This window comes from Prunus dulcis, chromosome 1 (genome assembly GCF_902201215.1).
Source record: "Prunus dulcis chromosome 1, ALMONDv2, whole genome shotgun sequence".
NCBI lineage: Eukaryota > Viridiplantae > Streptophyta > Magnoliopsida > Rosales > Rosaceae > Prunus > Prunus dulcis.
In genome coordinates this window covers 13,016,819-13,034,907 of record NC_047650.1, presented here as the reverse complement: position 1 = coordinate 13,034,907, position 18,089 = coordinate 13,016,819, and the positions used below count along the sequence as shown (strand labels likewise).

At 45.9% G+C, this 18,089-nt stretch overlaps 2 protein-coding genes and 1 pseudogene across 2 annotated transcripts; 2 read left to right on the top strand and 1 right to left on the bottom strand.

Annotated features, from left to right (window-relative positions):
• Window positions 1-53: 53 nt before the first annotated feature.
• Window positions 54-5,257, top strand: LOC117614298 (annotated as a pseudogene).
• Window positions 5,258-7,616: 2,359 nt separating this feature from the next.
• Window positions 7,617-10,716, bottom strand: LOC117614289. Its single transcript, XM_034343052.1, has 3 exons — window positions 10,278-10,716; window positions 8,411-9,694; window positions 7,617-7,987 (listed from the first exon to the last, which is right to left on the bottom strand). Exons 1-3 carry the CDS (start codon window positions 10,714-10,716, stop codon window positions 7,617-7,619), a joined length of 2,094 nt encoding a protein of 697 aa, XP_034198943.1.
• A 3,253-nt stretch (window positions 10,717-13,969) lies between these two features.
• LOC117614268 (probable disease resistance protein At4g19520) lies at window positions 13,970-15,076 on the top strand. Its single transcript, XM_034343023.1, has one exon. It carries the CDS (start codon window positions 13,970-13,972, stop codon window positions 15,074-15,076), a length of 1,107 nt encoding a protein of 368 aa, XP_034198914.1.
• The last annotated feature ends 3,013 nt before the right edge of the window (window positions 15,077-18,089 follow it).

The following is an 18,089-nucleotide window of genomic DNA, read 5'->3' as shown; positions in this document are numbered from 1 at the left end:
GGTCGTTATTATGCTTTGATTTACCAGGTGTTTGCTAATTAGGTATTTGGGGCATGGGTGGGATTGGCAAGACTGCCCTTGCTGATGTTGTATTTCACAGGTTTTCCTCTGAATTTGAAGCTTCTTGTTTTCTTGCAAATGTTAGGGAGGAATCAGAAAAACATGGACTAAATCACTTGCGAAATAAACTTTTTCGTGAGATATTAAAGGACAAAGATCTAAATATCGACACTCCGTCTATTGGATCAACTTTTACTCGAGAAAGGATCAGCCGTACAAAGGCCCTCATTGTTCTTGATGATGTGAATGGTTCAAGCCAACTAGAATTTCTTGTTGGTGACCATGATCAATTTTGCCGCGGAAGTCCAATAATTATAACAACTAGAGATAGGAGCCTACTTGAGGAAAGGGTTGATGATGATAAGATATAAGAGGTTGAGAGATTAAGTCCCAATGAAGCTCTATTGGTGGATTTAGTCTTATGCTCATACACTAGTCTAAATGTGAAGGGGGAAATACAATATATAAAAAATATTTTTTTTTGGGGATGTGAAGCCCGAAGGCTACACAGAGCTCCTATGCAAACTTACTTGAAACAAACTTCAATAAAATTGATACTCTTGATACACAATTGAAACACACATTACATACAGTGGATACGCCGCCTATTTATAGGCAATAATATTAACTCAACATTAAACATAACCATAACCACTATACCCACTAAACCTCACTTTTACTTCAACTGATAAACTAGACATAATAGCTAAAGTCTTTAGATTCTAACTTTTTATTTCCTTAACTCTTGACCTTTGAAATTACCTCAACAATCTCTCCTGTAATTTCAAAGCTTATTAACATAGATTTTTCCCCCTTACTCTTCTTCCCTGTCGCTTATGTTAACGATAGTTTGAGGCTGGCCAATACCATTTTCTTCTGGATTTTCATCTTGTGTTAGCATTCCAATTTCTAGCTCTAAATCCATCACCTGATCTTGTAGCGTCTCAATATCTTCCTGCAGCTTTCCACATTTGATCTTGAAATTCATCAACGCATTAAAGTGGACATCAAGCACTTTAATGATGTCATATTCAATCCAATAATTCAAACAAAAGTATGCCGCCAAGTGTTCTGCCTCCTTCTTCCTGTTTTTCCATCTGCTTGAAAATTTTGGATGTGCGCCTCCATCAAAACTAATGTGACACATGAATTGCATTGCATGAGCCGGTCCCTTGGTTGCAAAATTAAAATGTGGTTCAATATTAAGGTTGCGTGCAGCTTCAATCAAAGTAGGCTTGCATGTCACAACGACTGATATACTCACATTTTTCTTTTTCTGGCTGCAAGAGAGGACGCAATTAATAATCAAATACTTTCCTTCATGAATATAAAAAACACTCCATTTTCTTTCTTTTTTCTTCTTGGTCACATTTGCCCCAATCTTCAAAGGAAACATTGTTCTTTTTTTTTTTTTTTTTTTTTTTTTTTCTCCTTTCGCATCCTTGTGCCCTTCTCTCTTCCTTCGGCATCCTTGTGCCTTTCTCTCTTCCTTCGGCATCTATGTGCCTTTTTCTCTCATTCGGCATCCATGTGCCTTTTTCATTAGCATTAATATGCCTCTCACTTATAGCCAACACACAAATATATATATATATTTTTCTTCTACACACCTCAAGCCCACAATAAAACTTTTTAATAACAACCAAAAAAATTTTCATCATGCCAAAACAATTTAAATATAGAACCACAACCAACGCTTTATGCTACATGCCAAAAAACATTTAAAAATTGGACCATGCTCCAAACCCCACATCTCTTATGTAGGTCCTCATGACCGTATCAGCTCTGATACCACTTATTGGTGGATTTAGCCTTATGCTCATACACTCTAAATGTGAAGGGGGAAATACAATATATAAAAAATATTTTTTTTGGATATGTGAAGCCCGAAGGCTACACAGAGCTCCTACACAAACTTACTTGAAACAAACTTCAATAAGATTGATACTCTTGATACACACTTGAGACACACTTGATACACACATTACATACAGTGGATACGCCGCCTATTTATAGGCCATAATATTAACTCAACATTAAACATATCCATAACCATTATACCCACTAAACCTCATTTTTACTTCAACTCATAAACTAGACATAATAGTTAAACCCTTTAGATTCTAACTTTTTATTTCTTTAACTCTTTAAACACAATAGCTAAACCCTTTAGATTCTAACTTTTTATTTCTTTAACTCTTGACCTTTGAAATTACCCCAACAAGCTCTTCAGCTCTATCAGTCGCATGCTTTCAAAAATAAGTCTCCAAAAGTAGATTTTTCTAAGTTGTCACGAAAGGTGGTACATTATGTTAAAGGCATTCCATTAGCTCTCAAAACTTTGGGTCCCTTATTCCTTCCACACAAGAGAATAGAAGACTGGGAAGAAGCCCTAACGAAGAAATTCGAGTGTGTTGAGACATAGTTACAATGGATTAGAAAAGAATGAGAGGGAGATATTTCTCGATATGGCATGTTTTTATAAAGGGATGGATATGGATTTTGTGATAAAAATGATACATCTTCACGGTTTCTTGCGGTGGGGATTAAAGTTCTCATTGCTAAGTCCCTCGTATCGATTTCAACAAGTAACTGCCTAGAGATGCATGATATGCTACAAGAAATGAGTTGGGCAATTGTTCGTGAACAATGTATCGAAGAGCCTGGAAAACGTGATAGGTTGTGGGATGCTGAGGATGTCTGTCATGTGCTGGAAAACAATACAGTAAGAACCAAAGCATTTCTCATAAAAGAAAAATATCATGAGCTTTCGATGAAAAGACACCATAGAAAACTCATTTTGATCAACATGTCAACTTTTGTTATATGTTTTATTCTCATTTATACTTTGCTATTTGATTGTCAGGGAACTGCAACAGTTCGACCCATATCCTTACACCCCACTGCGACTACAAAGCTGAGTGGTGCAGCAGCCTTCCAAAATATGTATAATTTAAGATTGCTAAAGATTTATGATCCTCATCTAAGCTCCAAACATGACTTCAAGCTTATGGATATAAAGTTCAATTACATCAACAGAGTGCTAAAGGATTGTGGACTCTTGGAAAGTCTCTTCCTGATGCTCTTCGGTATCTTCACTGGCTGGCATACCCTTTGAAATCTCTGCCTACGAAATTTTCAACGCAAAATCTCGTTGAACTTCGAATGCCTTGCAGCAAGGTAGCTGGGCAAATTTGGAATAGAGGCCAGGTACATATATAATAATTATATGCTTATTTTAGTTCTTGTATAAGTTGGGGAAAGTTTTGTGGTGAATTTAATGATTCAGAACATTTCTCTTTAATTTGTCACAGAAACTTGGGAACCTAAAAGTGATCGATCTTAGTTACTGCAAGCATTTGACTGAAGTTCCTGATCTGTCTGGGAGTTCAAACCTTGAGCATATAGATCTTTGTGAATGTACAAGTTTGGTTCAGATTTCTCTTGTTGATGCGAAAAAGTGGTTCGGCACGTATTTCGCCCAACTTAGTGATATTATGTCTTCGGAAGGGAATAACCTATCGGAAGATCAAGTTCCTGCAAAAGGACACGTTCGGTAAGACCTTGGGATACCGGTGTGGTACCGGCCGAAGGCTCTCCGATGCTTAAGTAAGTACGGTTTTAGTAAATATTAGATTACAGATCAAGCGGTAGCGTACCGTTGGTTTCTCTCCCCCCCCTTTTGAGGATAGGGGTCTTCTTATATAGGTCTTGGGAGGCGTGCACTATGCTCATATTTCTGATGTGGGACTGTAGAAGCGGATTGTGAGCATGACACATGTCCTGTTGCAAAAGAGCCAAAATGTATGGCTTCGGCAGGACACATGCCGAAGGGTCATTGTGATAAATATCGATTCTGTCCACGTGTCTGGCGGTAACAGGTCGTTTATTTCCGGTATAAACAGTAGTCCCCCAAGTTCTCTTCCGAAGGTCCTTCGGAAGGGAATTTAGTCTCCATGGCAGTTCGAAGGTGCTCTGCCGTTCGGTAAGCTCGTTTGGGGGAAGGAAAGGATGCTTGTGTTGATCCCTTCGGGAATCATCGTTCGGAAGATACTCCCCTGAGACCCGAAGGGTCGTCGATGCTGAGAGGTGTGAGGGCAGAGAGACGCTTCGTCTTCCGTGCCTGGCGTGCAGAGACGCTTCGTCTTCCGTGCCTGGCATGCAATCAACATCTCCATCCACCGGGCGACACATGGCTAGCGAAGCTACGCCTGGCGGTCGCATTTATGAGCCGTTTGGTTTCCCGAGGCGTACCGTTGCAGCCTTCTTCCTATAAATAGAGGTTGCTCTGGACGTAAAGCTCACTTTGCAATTGTGAGTTGACGCGAGAGCTCTGTGTGGCGATTTCAGAAGAGAGTGAACGGCAATCCAAGCGATTTTCACAGAAGTTCTCGGCATTCAAGGCGATTTTTGAGGTCTCCATTCGGCAATCAAATTCCCCACACTACTCAAGGTAAGATACCGTTCGGTACTCCCAAAATGTTTTCTCTTTATTTCTGTACGTCTTCTCATGGCATAGGCTAGCCGAACGGTAGGTAGGATTTTCTTTCGGTAGTCTAGTGGCCATAGGTAGCGCTGTAGGCATCTGTAGGATAGTTTGTGACACGGCCTTAGCTTCCTTTTCCTTTTTTTTTTTTTGTAGATGTCTGATAGCGAGTCGTCGTTCGGTAGTGAGCCCAATGCGTTCGATGAGGAGTTGTCATCGAGCTGGGACACGTCCAGTGGGGCTGCGAGCCTCGAGGCCGAAGGTGGAGAGGACACCGATGTAGAGATACTCGGTGAGGAGGTGAACTCCGTTCCCACCCACGGCATCGGCAAGGGGCTTATGACGGGGCAACCGCTTCCCCTGGCCTCGGTTTATAAGGATGGTACTTGCGTCGGTACCATTGAGCATCAGCCGGAGGCCTCCACCTCCGGTCGTGGTGAGGGCGTTGCTGGTCCCTCTCGGCCGAGGGTGACGATCATCCACCGGGAGCGGTCTAGGATACCGGTGGGTGTACCCAAGAAGACTCTGTTCGGGGTCGACTACTTGGAGCCCAACAAGATCACCGAATGGGAGCTGGAGAGGATTAGGGTCGAGTACCTTATTCCGGACTCGGTGAAGATGAGAATTCCGGGCCCTACCGAGTCCCTCAGCGACCCAGGGGATGGTGAAGTCACCTTCTTCACCGACGTGCTTCTGCAATGGGTTAGGTAGCCGTTGCAGCCTGCCGTGCAGAAGATCGTTGCCCAGATCGGGTACGCTCCTGGCCAGTACAATCCCAACTTTTGGGTGGCCTTGATGGGGGTGATAGCTGCGTTCGGAATTACCGGGGAGGGGGAGCCTTCCTACGAGCAGTTCTCGTACCTGTACAGCATCACCAAGTCTAAGAGCGCTGATCACGGTGGCTGGGTTCAGGCGAACTGCCTGAAGGCTTCCGAGCGGGGGCACTTCATCAGCTCGGTGCCGACTTCCCAAAAGTCGTGGAGGAATCGGCGGGTGCTACTCTCCGGCAATTGGGAATCGCCATTGGGAGTACTTCCACGGTTTTCGGTACCCACGATGTTTCAAATTGCCGGTAGGTTTCCGAGTTACCGATCGATAGGCTGAGTTTTGTCTTCCTTCTTTCTGGTTTTATTTTTACTAATTCTCTTTTCGGACAGGTAAACTCAAGCAGTCGAACCCTAAACAGAGTGAGATTCGACAGCTCGACAGAGTGAGGCTGAGGGTGCCTGCTGCCGAGCGAGTTTATCCACGCTTCCTCTTCACCGACAACCTGATCAGAGCCGGCCTCGTCAACCCTGCCGAGAGTAAGTGGATATCTTGCCCCCCCTTTTGTGTATTGTTTTTTTTGCATGCCGACTGACCGATTGTTTTTGACCAGTGACGGACGCAAGGAAGGCTGCCGAGGGCAAGAAGATGAACGAGTCCTCCATGAGGCGCCTTATGATGGGCCTGGAGAGCAAGAAGAAGAAAAAACAGCCCCAGGCACGTTTCGTTCGGCAGTCTACGGATCCCGAGGACGTGACCCTCGCGGAGCGCCTACGACAGCTGGGCGCCGAGCCTGTTGCATGGCCTGCTACAGATGCCTCTGCGCCGAGGCAATCAGATACCGAAGCCGCCGCCACCAAAGCTGCCGGGAAGCAGCCAGTGACGGTGGATTTGGAAGCCTCACCGGCTTCCAAGCGCCCTCGCCGATCGGAGGTCCCGAGGGCCGTCCTTGCGGTGGAGGACGAGGACGGCACGTCCGAGGCCGTCACCATCTCCTGCCCATCGAAGACGGTCTAGTTCGTCAACCATATGATCGTCGGCTCTCAGATGGAGTTGCCGGAGATCGACGAACTACAGAAGAAGCTTCTTCAGGAGGAGGCTGGACGCGCCTTTCGGCTTCAGGCCTCGATAAGATTTTCCTTCTTCTTTCGTCCTTTCTTTCTTTTGTGTAAAGTGGGGCACGCCTCTGAATCTCTCTGTTTTGTGCAGGCGTCCGTGGATATGTGGCTATGCGTCAAGCGAGCCATTACTGCTGCCGAGCGTGCAAAGAAGGCCTACGACGACGGCAAGGCCAAGGTTGCCGAGGCAGGCAAGGCACTCCAGGACCACGCCCACCTGCTCAAGGAGAAAGAGGCTGCCGAACGGCAGGCTCTTGCTTCGGGGGCGAAGGTGGAGGAGATGCGGGTGGCCTTGGAGGCAGCGCAGGCGGCAGCGAGGGATGCCGAGGCGGCTAAAGAGGCCGTGCAGGTGGCCTTAGAGGAGTCCGAGCGGGCCAAGGCAGCAGAAATCGAGGATGCCGTTCGGTCAGCCATCCGGGGGTACTGCTCGTCCGAAGAGTTCACCGTTCTCCTTGATAAGGAAGTGGGCTCGGAGATGGGGGACCTGTTGTACCGGTTCAAACGGTACAACCCCGGGAAGAAGCTGAATCTGAACTTTATTGCCGATCTTCCCCCTCTACCGGAAGGGCTGACGGAGGACATGATTGAAGAGTACGAGGGGGAAGACGCTGCCGAGGCCTCCGGATCTGCCGAGGCTGCCGCCGCCGATGAAGCCTGAGGGCTTATTTTTATTTCTTCTTTGTACTTGTAATTTTAGCTTTTATGTATTGTGAACACATATTGATGCCGAGGGCATTTTTAATTCAAATTTAAGCTTATTTTTATCCACTGTTGTCTGAGCAATTTTAACTTGTTGGTGCCGAGGGCATCTTTTATTTAAATATAAAAGCTTTTATATATTCTGACTGTTTGAACATGTTGATGCCGAGGGCATCTATAATTCAAATGCATTTTTTGAACAATCTGAACGTGTGTTTAAATTGCATACTGTTAAATAGCCAAGTTCCGATGGAATCTGTAGTGTAAAGATCTCGAAAATCATTTATTGCCGTAGGCTAATATAGATGCCGTAGAACATTTATTGCCGTAGGCTAATATATAGATGCCGTGGGCTTGTAGAGTAATTAAAAAAGAGGTTCTCAAGAAATAGTGCCGAGGGCTTTCTATTCATTTCTGCCGAATGGCGAATACATTCCAAGCGGTTACAATTTGGTCATGCCGTAGGCTAGGTTACTTGAAATAATATTTTAGATGTTCCACGTTCCAAGGATGCCGAGGGTCTTGCGGTTGGAGTCTCTTAGTCGGTAGGTTCCTGATCGAAGGATACCGATGATCTCATAAGGTCCTTCCCAGGAAGGTCCGAGGGTTCCTTCCGTGGCATCTTTGGTTGCTAGTGATACCTTGCGCATGACCCAGTCTCCGATTCGGAATGAGCGATTTCTGACTCTAGAGTCGTAATACCGAGAGACACGTTGTTTGTAGGCTTCATTTCGAAGGTTGGCATGTGCCCGGTGCTCTTCGAGTAGGTCGAGGCTTAGAGAAATGGCTTCTTCGTTCGGCTTCGGTGCGAAGTTTTCCGTTCGGTAGGAAGGTTCGCCAATTTCCACAGGCACCACAGCTTCCGAAACGAAAGCCAGGGAACAATGTGTTTCACCAGTGGACGTTCGGTAAGACGTCCGAATGGCCCATAGTGCTTCGGGAAGCTTTTCCTACCAAGCTCCCTTGGCCTTGTCCAGCTGCCGTTTCATTAGCTTCTTCACTATTTTGTTTATTGCTTCGACTTGACCGTTCAACTGGGGATGGGCTGGTGATGCGAAAAACAAGTTGATTTTCAGGCGGGTGCAAAATTGCCTGAAGAGTTCCGAATCGAATTGTCTGCCGTTATCGGTAATGATTGCATATGGGATATCGAATCGGCAACAAATGTGAGTCTAGACGAAATCCTCCATCTTTGCTGCCGTTATGGTTGCTAGAGGTTCGGCTTCCACCTATTTGGTGAAGTAGTCCACGGCAACCACTGCATATTTTACCTGCCCCTTACCTTGCGGTATTGGACCGATCAGGTCTAGTCCCCATTGTGCGAAAGGCCAAGGGCTTACAATCGGTGTCAGAGGTTCGGCAGGGATATGCGGAACGTTACCGAAGTGCTGACATTTATCACATCTTTTCACAAGTGAATTAGTGTCCTGATGCATGGTCGGCCAAAAGTATCCCTGCCGAAAGGCTTTGTGGGCGAGGGACCGGGACCCGGAATGGTTGCCGCACACACCGTTATGGATCTCCCGAAGAACGTAGTCCCCCTGTTCTGCCGTAAGGCATTTGAGATATGGGGTGGTGTAGCCGCGCTTGTAAAGCACATTGTTGACGACAGTGTACCTTGCTGATCGGTATCGAAGCTTCCGGGCCTGGGCCTTGTCCTCAGGAAGGGTGCCGTTCGTCAGGTACGAATAGATAGGAGACATCCATGTATCCTCATACCGTACGGTACACGTTTCAGAGGCTACCGTGCTCGGTTGGGCAAGAATCTCCACCGGCACCTTTCTTCCGACCTTGTCGTTTATTGCCGAAGCCAGGGGCGCCAATGCATCGGCATGGCTGTTTTCGCCTCTGGGGATCTGCTTGATCTCGTAGGCTTGGAAGCTTTGGAGTAGCTGATGGGCGGTCGAAAGGTAGGCGTACATGGAGGCATCCTTGGCGGCGAAGTCTGCCATTACCTGGTTCACGATGAGCTGGGAGTCACTGTGATTTCTTATTTGTTTTGCATTCATGCTCTTGGCTAACCGAAGGCCGGCCAGGAGAGCTTCATATTCCGCTTCATTGTTGGAGGTTCGGAAGTCGAATCGGAGGGCGTACTCGATCTTGAGTCCGTCCGGTGTTGTCAGTACCAAGCCTGCTCCGCATCCTTGTTGGTTTGCCGAACCATCGACGTGCAGACCCCATACGGGAGTTGAGGTGTCAAAGCGTTCGGCGTCTAGCTCATCTGGCAATCCGGTCTCGGTCACCGCCTCGGGCGTCGGCTGTGCTGTTAATGGGGTAAGCTCGGAGATGAAATCGGCAATAGCCTGGCCCTTTTCGGCGGGCCTCGGAACGAACTGTATGTCAAATTCTCCGAGTTCCATCGCCCACTTGATCAATAGGCCAGAAATTTCTGGTTTTTGGAGCACTTGCCGGAGCGGTTGGTTGGTCAGGACTTTGATTCCGTGAGCCTGAAAGTATGACCGAAGTCTTCGTGCCGAGACAACAAGGGCTAGTGCAAGCTGCTCTAATTGGGGATACCGAAGTTCAGCACTCTGGAGTACCTTACTGACATAGAAAATTGGTAACTCTGCATTTTTCGGTTTTCGTATCAATACCGAACTGACGGCATTGTTGGATACCGAAAGGTATAGGGAGAGGATTTCTCCAGGCAGTGGTTTTGACAATAGAGGGGCCTTGCTCATGTAGTTCTTTAAGTCTTGAAATGCCTTTCACACTCGGCAGTCCATATGATATTCTATTTGCCCCCTTTCAAGGCTTTAAAGAACGGTACACACTTATCGGTAGCTTTCGATATGAAGCGGGTCAAGGCGGCCACGCGTCCGGTAAGGCTTTGAATGTCCTTCGTCGTCTTCGGCCTCTCCATGTTGATGATTGCTTTTATTTTTTCAAAATTCGCTTCGATCCCCCTCTGACTAATCATGAATCCAAGGAATTTTCTGGAAGATACACCGAAGGCGCATTTTTTCGGGTTCAGTCTCATCCGATAGTCTTTTAGTATTTCGAACATGTTGATAAATTGTGCAGATGTTCTTCGGCAGTTCTGCTTTTTACCAACATGTCGTCAACGTAGACCTCCATGATGTTGCCGATGTATCCGGCGAAGATTTTGTTGACAAGCCTTTGATATGTTGCCCCCGCGTTCTTCAGACCGAACGGCATGACATTGTAACAGTACAACCCTTTGTCCGTTATGAATGCGGTGTGTTCGCTATCGGGAGGGTGCATGAATATCTGATTGTAGCCGGAATAGGCGTCCATGAAGCTGAGCAGTTCTTGGCCGGCAGTAGCGTCCACAAGCTGGTCTATCCGTGGCAACGGAAAGCTGTCCTTCGGGCAGGCCTTGTTGAGATCGGTATAGTCTTGGCACATTCGCCACCCGCCTGTGGCCTTTCTCACCATCACGGAATTTGCCAGCCATACGGGATACGTTGCCTCCCGGATGAAGCCGATGGTTTGAAGTTTGTCGACCTCTGTACGCATGGCCTCGTATCGTTCGGCATCGTACGATCGGCGCTTCTGCCTAACGGGTTTATAAACGGGGGAAATGCTGAGTTTATGGCTGATGACCTCGGGGGCGATGCCGGGCATATCTTCGTAAGACCATGCAAACACTTCCGAATGGTGCCGCAAGAAATTTATGAATTGCGTTCGGAGATCAGGAGTGAGTCTTGTGCCGATCCTAACCTGACGATCGGGCTGTTCATCGCTCAAGGTTACCGTCTCCAGTTCCTCGGCGGGTTGTGTGTGAGGGGTTGGGGACTCATCTCTTGGGTCGTCAACCAGTCCCATGCCGTTCAGGTAACCCCTGCACAGACATGGTCTCGTCGGGGAGTTTGAAAGAGGTTGCCTTGAGAGCCGTGGCGTAGCAAGTCCGCGCACTTAACTGGTTTCCTCGGACAGCTCCCGTGCCGTTGGGGGTCGGGAACTTCATCAATAGCATGTGGGGCGAAAGATGCGCCTTAACCCTCGTAAGTGCCGTTCGCCCAACGATGACGTTGTATGCTGTCGGGCAGTCAACGATGAGGAACTGATCGTATGTCGTTGTTTTCCTTGGTGCGGTACCGAAGGTAATTGGCATTTTTACTCTACCGACCGGTTGGACCAGGTCCCCAGAGAAACTCAACAAAGGTGTTAACTGCCGGTTGACCTGGTTGTCGTTTATTCCCATTTCTTTGAAGGCCTCGGCAAAAATCACGCTTACGGAACTCCCGGTATCGATCAGTACTCGCCCTACATCGTAGTCGGCAATTTCAGCTCCGATGATCATCGGGTCGTCGTGGGGATAGAGGACTCCCTCTTCCTCCTCTTCGCAAAATGTGATCGGTTCCCAATGAACTTTTGGTACTTCCTGGTGCCGATTCACCTCTATACCGAATACCTAAGGAAACTGTGCGGCGCGCACGTATTGCTTCATTGAACGGTTGCTCATTCCCGCAACGGTAGGGCCACCGCTGATAGTGCTTATCATGTTTATCTGCCGAGTTGGGTTCGGCACCGGCGCCGGTGGCTGCCGGGCGATATACTGATCTAGCCTCCCCTCTCTGATCAACCGTTCGACAATCTTTCTCAGGCTTATACAGTCTTCCGTATTGTGGATGTTGTGCTGATGGTATCGGCAGAATTTACCGGTATCCCGGTTGTCTTGCCGATTGGGTCTTCGCAGATTCGATTTTGGTATTATTTCTTGTTCGTTCATCAGAACGGCCTTAGAGGTGGTATTCAATAGGGTAAAGACCTCGTTGCCGTGGTCACGATTAGGCAGGGGACCTCGGTTGTCGTTGCGACCGTACCGCCCTTTTCCCTTCTTCGGCTGGTCTCTTCGATCGGCACGGTTGTCTTTCCTCTTATGGTCTGCCGAATATGAGTCGACCCTCTCGTAGGATGGTGTCTTTGCCGGATAAGCATTTGGTTCTGTGTCCTCTCGGCGTGCCGAGACACTGGGTTTCGAGTTGAAGTATTCGGCTTTGGCGTGGACTGCTGCTTGCTTCATCAGTTCGTCGTACGTGCGCCAATTGCTGCTGTGTACCAAGTATCGGAAGTGCGAGGACTGAAGGCCACTCCTGAAGGCGCCGTAGGCTGCCCTATCGTCTGTTTCCGGACACCTTGAGTATTCGTGACTGAAGCAGGCCGCGTATTCCCTCAATGGTTCGTCCTCCCGTTGCCGAATCGTGTACAGATCATCGGCAGAGTATAGACGGTCTGTTTGGATCATGAAGTGATTGAGGAAAATTTGCTTCAGTTCGTCCAAAGAATCTACGGTTTTCGGTTCCAACCGGTAGAACCAGTTCAGGGCTGCTTCGGTAAGGGAAGATGGGAATAGTAGGCACTGCCCCTCATCGCTCAGACCCTTGCATCCAATGGCGGACTGAAATGAATGAAGGTGTGTTAAGTGGTCCTCGGTTCCAGTATAGAACGGTATACGCAGTTGCTGCACTTCCCTATCCTGCCGAGAACGCCGGATGTGTCTGGTGAATGGTCCGGGCCGAAGCTTTCCCCATTCCGGTTTTTGGGAGCAAGCTTTGTCGTTTTCCATTTTCTGGACTTTCTGAAAGAGGAGCCGGACAACAGGATCCCGGCTTGGGATTTCCTCGGAACCATAGTCTTCCGAGCGTCTTCGCGGGCTTACTGAATTATCCCCCTAATACCGAGAAGGCGTTGCCGAACGGTAGGTGGAGGCTTGTGTCTTGGAAGGGATGTATTCGGATGCCGATTCTTGTGCGGAGTCCAGCCCTCTGACCCTCCGAATAGGCGACTTGCCTCCTAAGACGTTCATCCGGGATTCCCTTAATCGAGCGTTAATCCTGATAGGAGATCTCTGTCTCTCTGCCTCCCGATCGTTAAGCCGATGTCGGCAACCGGAGTAGACCTTTTTTGGGACGTGTGGTTGATCCCTGGGTGTCGGCACCACCAACTGTTTGGAAGGCGCTGGCGTTGCCCTCGCTACCTTTCCGTACTTCCTCTTCCTATGAGGGGTCTGCAAGCTCTGGGAAGAGTGAGTTGTCTGTATGTTCTGCGTGTGCTGCTGGGTTTCGTCCACTTTGGACGAAAGAAGGTGGTTGTGTTCCTGAAGCCTCGCCATGTCCTTCCGTAGGGACGCGATTTGGACTACCAGCTCGGCTTCGGCGGTTGTTTGGGTTGAGGGGGCGTTTTCGAAGGGAGTGCATAGGGGTAGCGCTGGGCTAGCTCCGATTTGCCTTCCGAACGGTACCCCTTCTTCCGATAGGAACGTGGGTACTGAGGTGGTCCCCATGTGTCTAGGGGATAGTGGGTTGATGGTTTTTAATCGTTTCCTACAGACGGCGCCAAACTGTGGATGCGAAAAAGTGGTTCGGCACGTATTTCGCCCAACTTAGTGATATTATGTCTTCGGAAGGGAATAACCTATCGGAAGATCAAGTTCCTGCAAAAGGACACGTTCGGTAAGACCTTGGGATACCGGTGTGGTACCGGCCGAAGGCTCTCCGATGCTTAAGTAAGTACGATTTTAGTAAATATTAGATTACAGATCAAGCGGTAGCGTACCGTTGGTTTCTCCCCCCCTTTTGAGGATAGGGGTCTTCTTATATAGGTCTTGGGAGGCGTGCACTATGCTCATATTTCCAATGTGGGACTGTAGAAGCGGATTGTGAGCATGACACGTGTCCTGTTGCAAAAGAGCCAAAATGTATGGCTTCGGCAGGACACATGCCGAAGGGTCATTGTGATAAATATCGATTCTGTCCACGTGTCTGGCGGTAACAGGTCGTTTATTTCCGGTATAAACACTTCTTATTTTCAAAATTTTGACAAACTTACTTATCTTGATCTGGGAGGCTGCCTGAATCTCAACTATCTTCCTGAGATGCCTGTCAACATTGAATCCTTAGATTTATCTAAGACTGCAGTAAAGGAATTGCCTTCATCAGTTTGGTCTCTAGAAAAACTTTGTTCCTTGAATGTTAATCATTGTAAAGCCCTTGAGAAACTTCCGAGCAACAGTTGTAATCTGAAAGTCTCCGGTACTTTTAGTCTAAACGGCTGCGTTTCTCTTGGCGAGTTTTCGGAGCTTCCCAGGTATACAAGTTACCTAGATTTGAGTAAGACAGCAATAAAAGAATTGCCGTCATCATTGGAGTCTCTCTTCGGTCTCACTTCAATTCGTCTCTTCGCTTGCGGCAGCCTTCTGAGTCTCTCAACAAGCATTCACAAGTTAAAATCTCGTGAGATTCTTGATCTTCAATTATGCTCTGAATTCCAGTACTTCCCAGAAATACTGAAGCCTATGGAACATTTGACGTCTCTTAGTTTATCAAGTACAGCGGTTAAAGTTCTACCCTCATCGATAGGAAATCTAATTGGGCTTCGAAAATTAGATCTCCATCACTGCGGGGACCTTGAGGTTGTCCCAAACAGTATCTACAGTACAAGTAATCTTGAAACTCTCAACTTTCATGGCTGCTGGTGCCTTGGGAAATTGCCTCCCGTCTCAGTAGACCAAGTCAGATTGCTCTCTTTGAAAGAACTAATCCTCGCTGAGTGCGGTATCAAAGAAATCCCTGATGCCCTCGTTTGCTTAACCTCATTATGTTCCTTCGATTTGAAAGATACCGAAATTAAGAGCATACCTGCAAGCATCAAACAAGCTGCTCAGCCGTCTTCCCTGTGCCTAACCTATTGCCAGAGCCTTGAATCTTTGCCAGAACTCCCCCCATTGCTGCAATGTCTTGAAGCAGGTCGTTGCACGTCACTGAAGAAAGTGTCAAGTTCAAGGACTGCACTCACACAAGGTTGGGACGTATTTTCTCCTCCACGGCTTGAGGAGAAACCTATATTTTCTGGATGCCCAAAGTTGGATGAGAATGCAAGAAGTGTTGGGTTTTTAGAGAACAAAATAGTGATTTTATTTATTCAACAAAAGATAGGTACAAGGTTTTATAAAGGAGTAGGCGTATTGGCCTTCAACAACTAGAACGAAACTATTTGCTAGGCTTATTGGCCTTTTGGCTTATTGGCCTATTCTCTCTCTTTTTGCTGGCTATTTGGCCTGTTCTCACCCTCTTTGCTGGCTATTTGGCCTGTTCTTACTCTCTTGGCTTTGTACAAGAGACAACATCATCTATTTATACACTAGAGCTGCCGCCATTGTCCAAGTCGGTGGACTTGGCTTCTTCTCCTAGCCACTACTTTATAATATTATTACTTTATTACGAGATTTTTACTAAGATTTTTCTAGAGTTTACAATAATCCTCTCTTAAAACTTGACTTTGTCAAAGTTAGTAAACTTTCTTGAGTTTTCTAATTTCTTCTAGATTTTTCTATATTCTTCAAGAGTGTATTAAATTTAACAAGAAGCAACATAATGGCTGATGCACAGCTCAGAATTATGCGAATGGCAACTGCGTCATCAAAGTTTAAAGAAGAAGCATCATATGATTCAGGTGATTCCTATGATGAATATGAACCAGATAATAGAAATGAATTAAAGGTCTCTCTCTCGACCTCACGCACACACTCTCTGTCACTCTCACTTCTGTTGAAGCAGCTGCTTTTTTTTTTTTTTTTTTTTTCTCCATGAGTTTAATAACTATGATCACCATCCATGGTACATGAACATTTTTATTGGGGATCTTTTGTTGCCATTAACTGTTCGGGGTATGAAATTCCAAATTGGTTCTGCCATCAAAATGAGGGATCTTCAATAAACATCAAGCTTCCTCCCGATTGGTTTCGTACAGATTTCTTGGGCTTTGCTCTTTCTGTTGTTGTATACATCAACAATAATGCTGGCTGGTTGGACTGTGGATACAAGTACATCTTCGACATTGGATGCAAGTACAACTTCAAAACTAGCAATGGTGAAAGCCACGAAATCAACCATCCTTTTTATAGTCCGTATCCGTATGTAAGGACTTCAGTTGATTCCCATGAGTTGTTTGTGTGGTGGTATAATAATGTCTTTCAAGTTGTAGGGGGAGCTGAAATCCCCACGGCCTTCTACAAACTAGTCATTGAGGCCTCTGTTGACTTCTCACTGAAACAAGACCGCCGCAAACCCTTTCCGGAGTTGGAGGTGGTAAATTGTGGAATCTGCCTGTTGTATGCCCAAGATGCTGAGATCATCAAGCAAAGGAATTTGTAGCATTTATCCTTGTTTAAATTCTCCTTCACCAATATCGCTTGTTCAAAACATAAAAATGTAAAAGAAGAAAATTTTAATTTTCTTTCTATGAGTTGCAAGATAATTTTAATTTGGCCTCTCCTCCCCATGTAAGCCATGAATTTTTTTTTTTTTTTTTCATTGCATTCAATGTATTAAATTGTTAAAAGCCATCGGGGAAAACAAGCAAATTTTGGAGGGACAGAGAACTGGAGATGAAGAAAGCAGAGCCGTGGTTAGATTACGTGCCTATTATAGAACATGTACTCCAAACAAAAAAGAAAAAAACGTACAAAAAAGAACGCCTGAAGAAGAAGTAAAAGATCCTAAACCTCTTTTCCTTCTCTCTTGTCATATAAACATTCCTGCCTTACGGCAATAATCATCTGATAAAAAGAAAAAACAAACAGTGAAAGATGTTCCAGTAGCTTCATTTACAAGTTTCAGAATCTGAGTAGGACTCTATATTATGCCTCCATTCTATTACTCAAATGCTCAAATGCTCAAATGCTGATGCTGTTGCTCAACTACAGAGGCCTTTTATGTACATTGTGCTTCCTTGTTATTACTACCCTTTGTTAAATTCAGATAGACAGGCCAGCAGTCCACTATTGATAACACCGATATTTGCAAGTTTTATGGGTTTTTCTTTCCGTAACAATCTTTTTTAATTTTTTTAATTTTAGTTTTCTTATTAGTTATATACCTTAACTGATCAAATTGCAACTTTCATCTAAACAAAACAGAATAAAGTTAACTTTCATTGCACACGATTTCCCTTTGTGATTTGGACTTGAATTGCATCCATCTAGAATTGTTTTGCAGAACATTAAAGTACGTTTTGTCACAGGTCATGTAACTATTTTAAATTCTTTATGCCAAATAACTTTTTTGTTTTGGACAAAATGATACTTCATTAGAAGACCCAACGTAATGTCAAGCAGAACATACAAGAGCAACTAGTGTTGAGTGAAATACTTTAAGACCTTGTCGTTGATGGACTGCGCAACTATCACACACAAGTCACGTAAAGATAAAGCACAAACAAATCGAAAAGTAAACATGCACATAAAGAACACAAAAATTTATAGAGGTTCAGTGTTGTCCCTACGTTCTCTTGATGATCCTCGAGAAATTTACTAATATGAAAGTACCCCTTTGGTTATAATGAAGAACTCCCTTTGATCTCTCACAAACCCTAACTCTCTTTTCTCTCACCCTTGACTCAAACCCTGTTAGGTGTGAATTTTTCACCAAAAAGAGGACGGGGGAGAGTGGAATTGAAATATTCCTCCCTGCAAGTTTATCAAAGAATATAAGTGTTTGCCAAGTATCAAAGACTGAAAGATAAGCATCCCAGCTAAGAAGTGGCTATTCACTTCAACTCAAATTCCTCACATCGAAGCCTATAAAAAAGGGCTAGATGGCTGGGAGAAGAGGGAGAATGAGGGGAGGAACAGCCGCAGGAGGAGAGGAGTCACGCAATGTAGAGAAAGCAAGCAACAACACCGGAGCAAGGTATACTCCCATGGCTCCTGCTGGACTTTTGCTCCTGCTGTACAAAAAGCACAGAGCAAACCATCACAAATCTACTGCAAGGCCTCTCTTTTGGTGATGTTTAAAACATCCAAAACAAGTTACTGCGATGTGTAAAGCACCCAAAACTATCCGTAAGGATTGATCTCATATGATGGTGGAAACCATCTCAAACCCGTCACAAGGGAAAGTCATAACTCCAAGTCTAACTTGGCTGCAAGCAAAAAGCAAAGAAAGAATGGACAATGATGTGGTGATTCCATCACGCCAGAAAATCCTACGCCACGT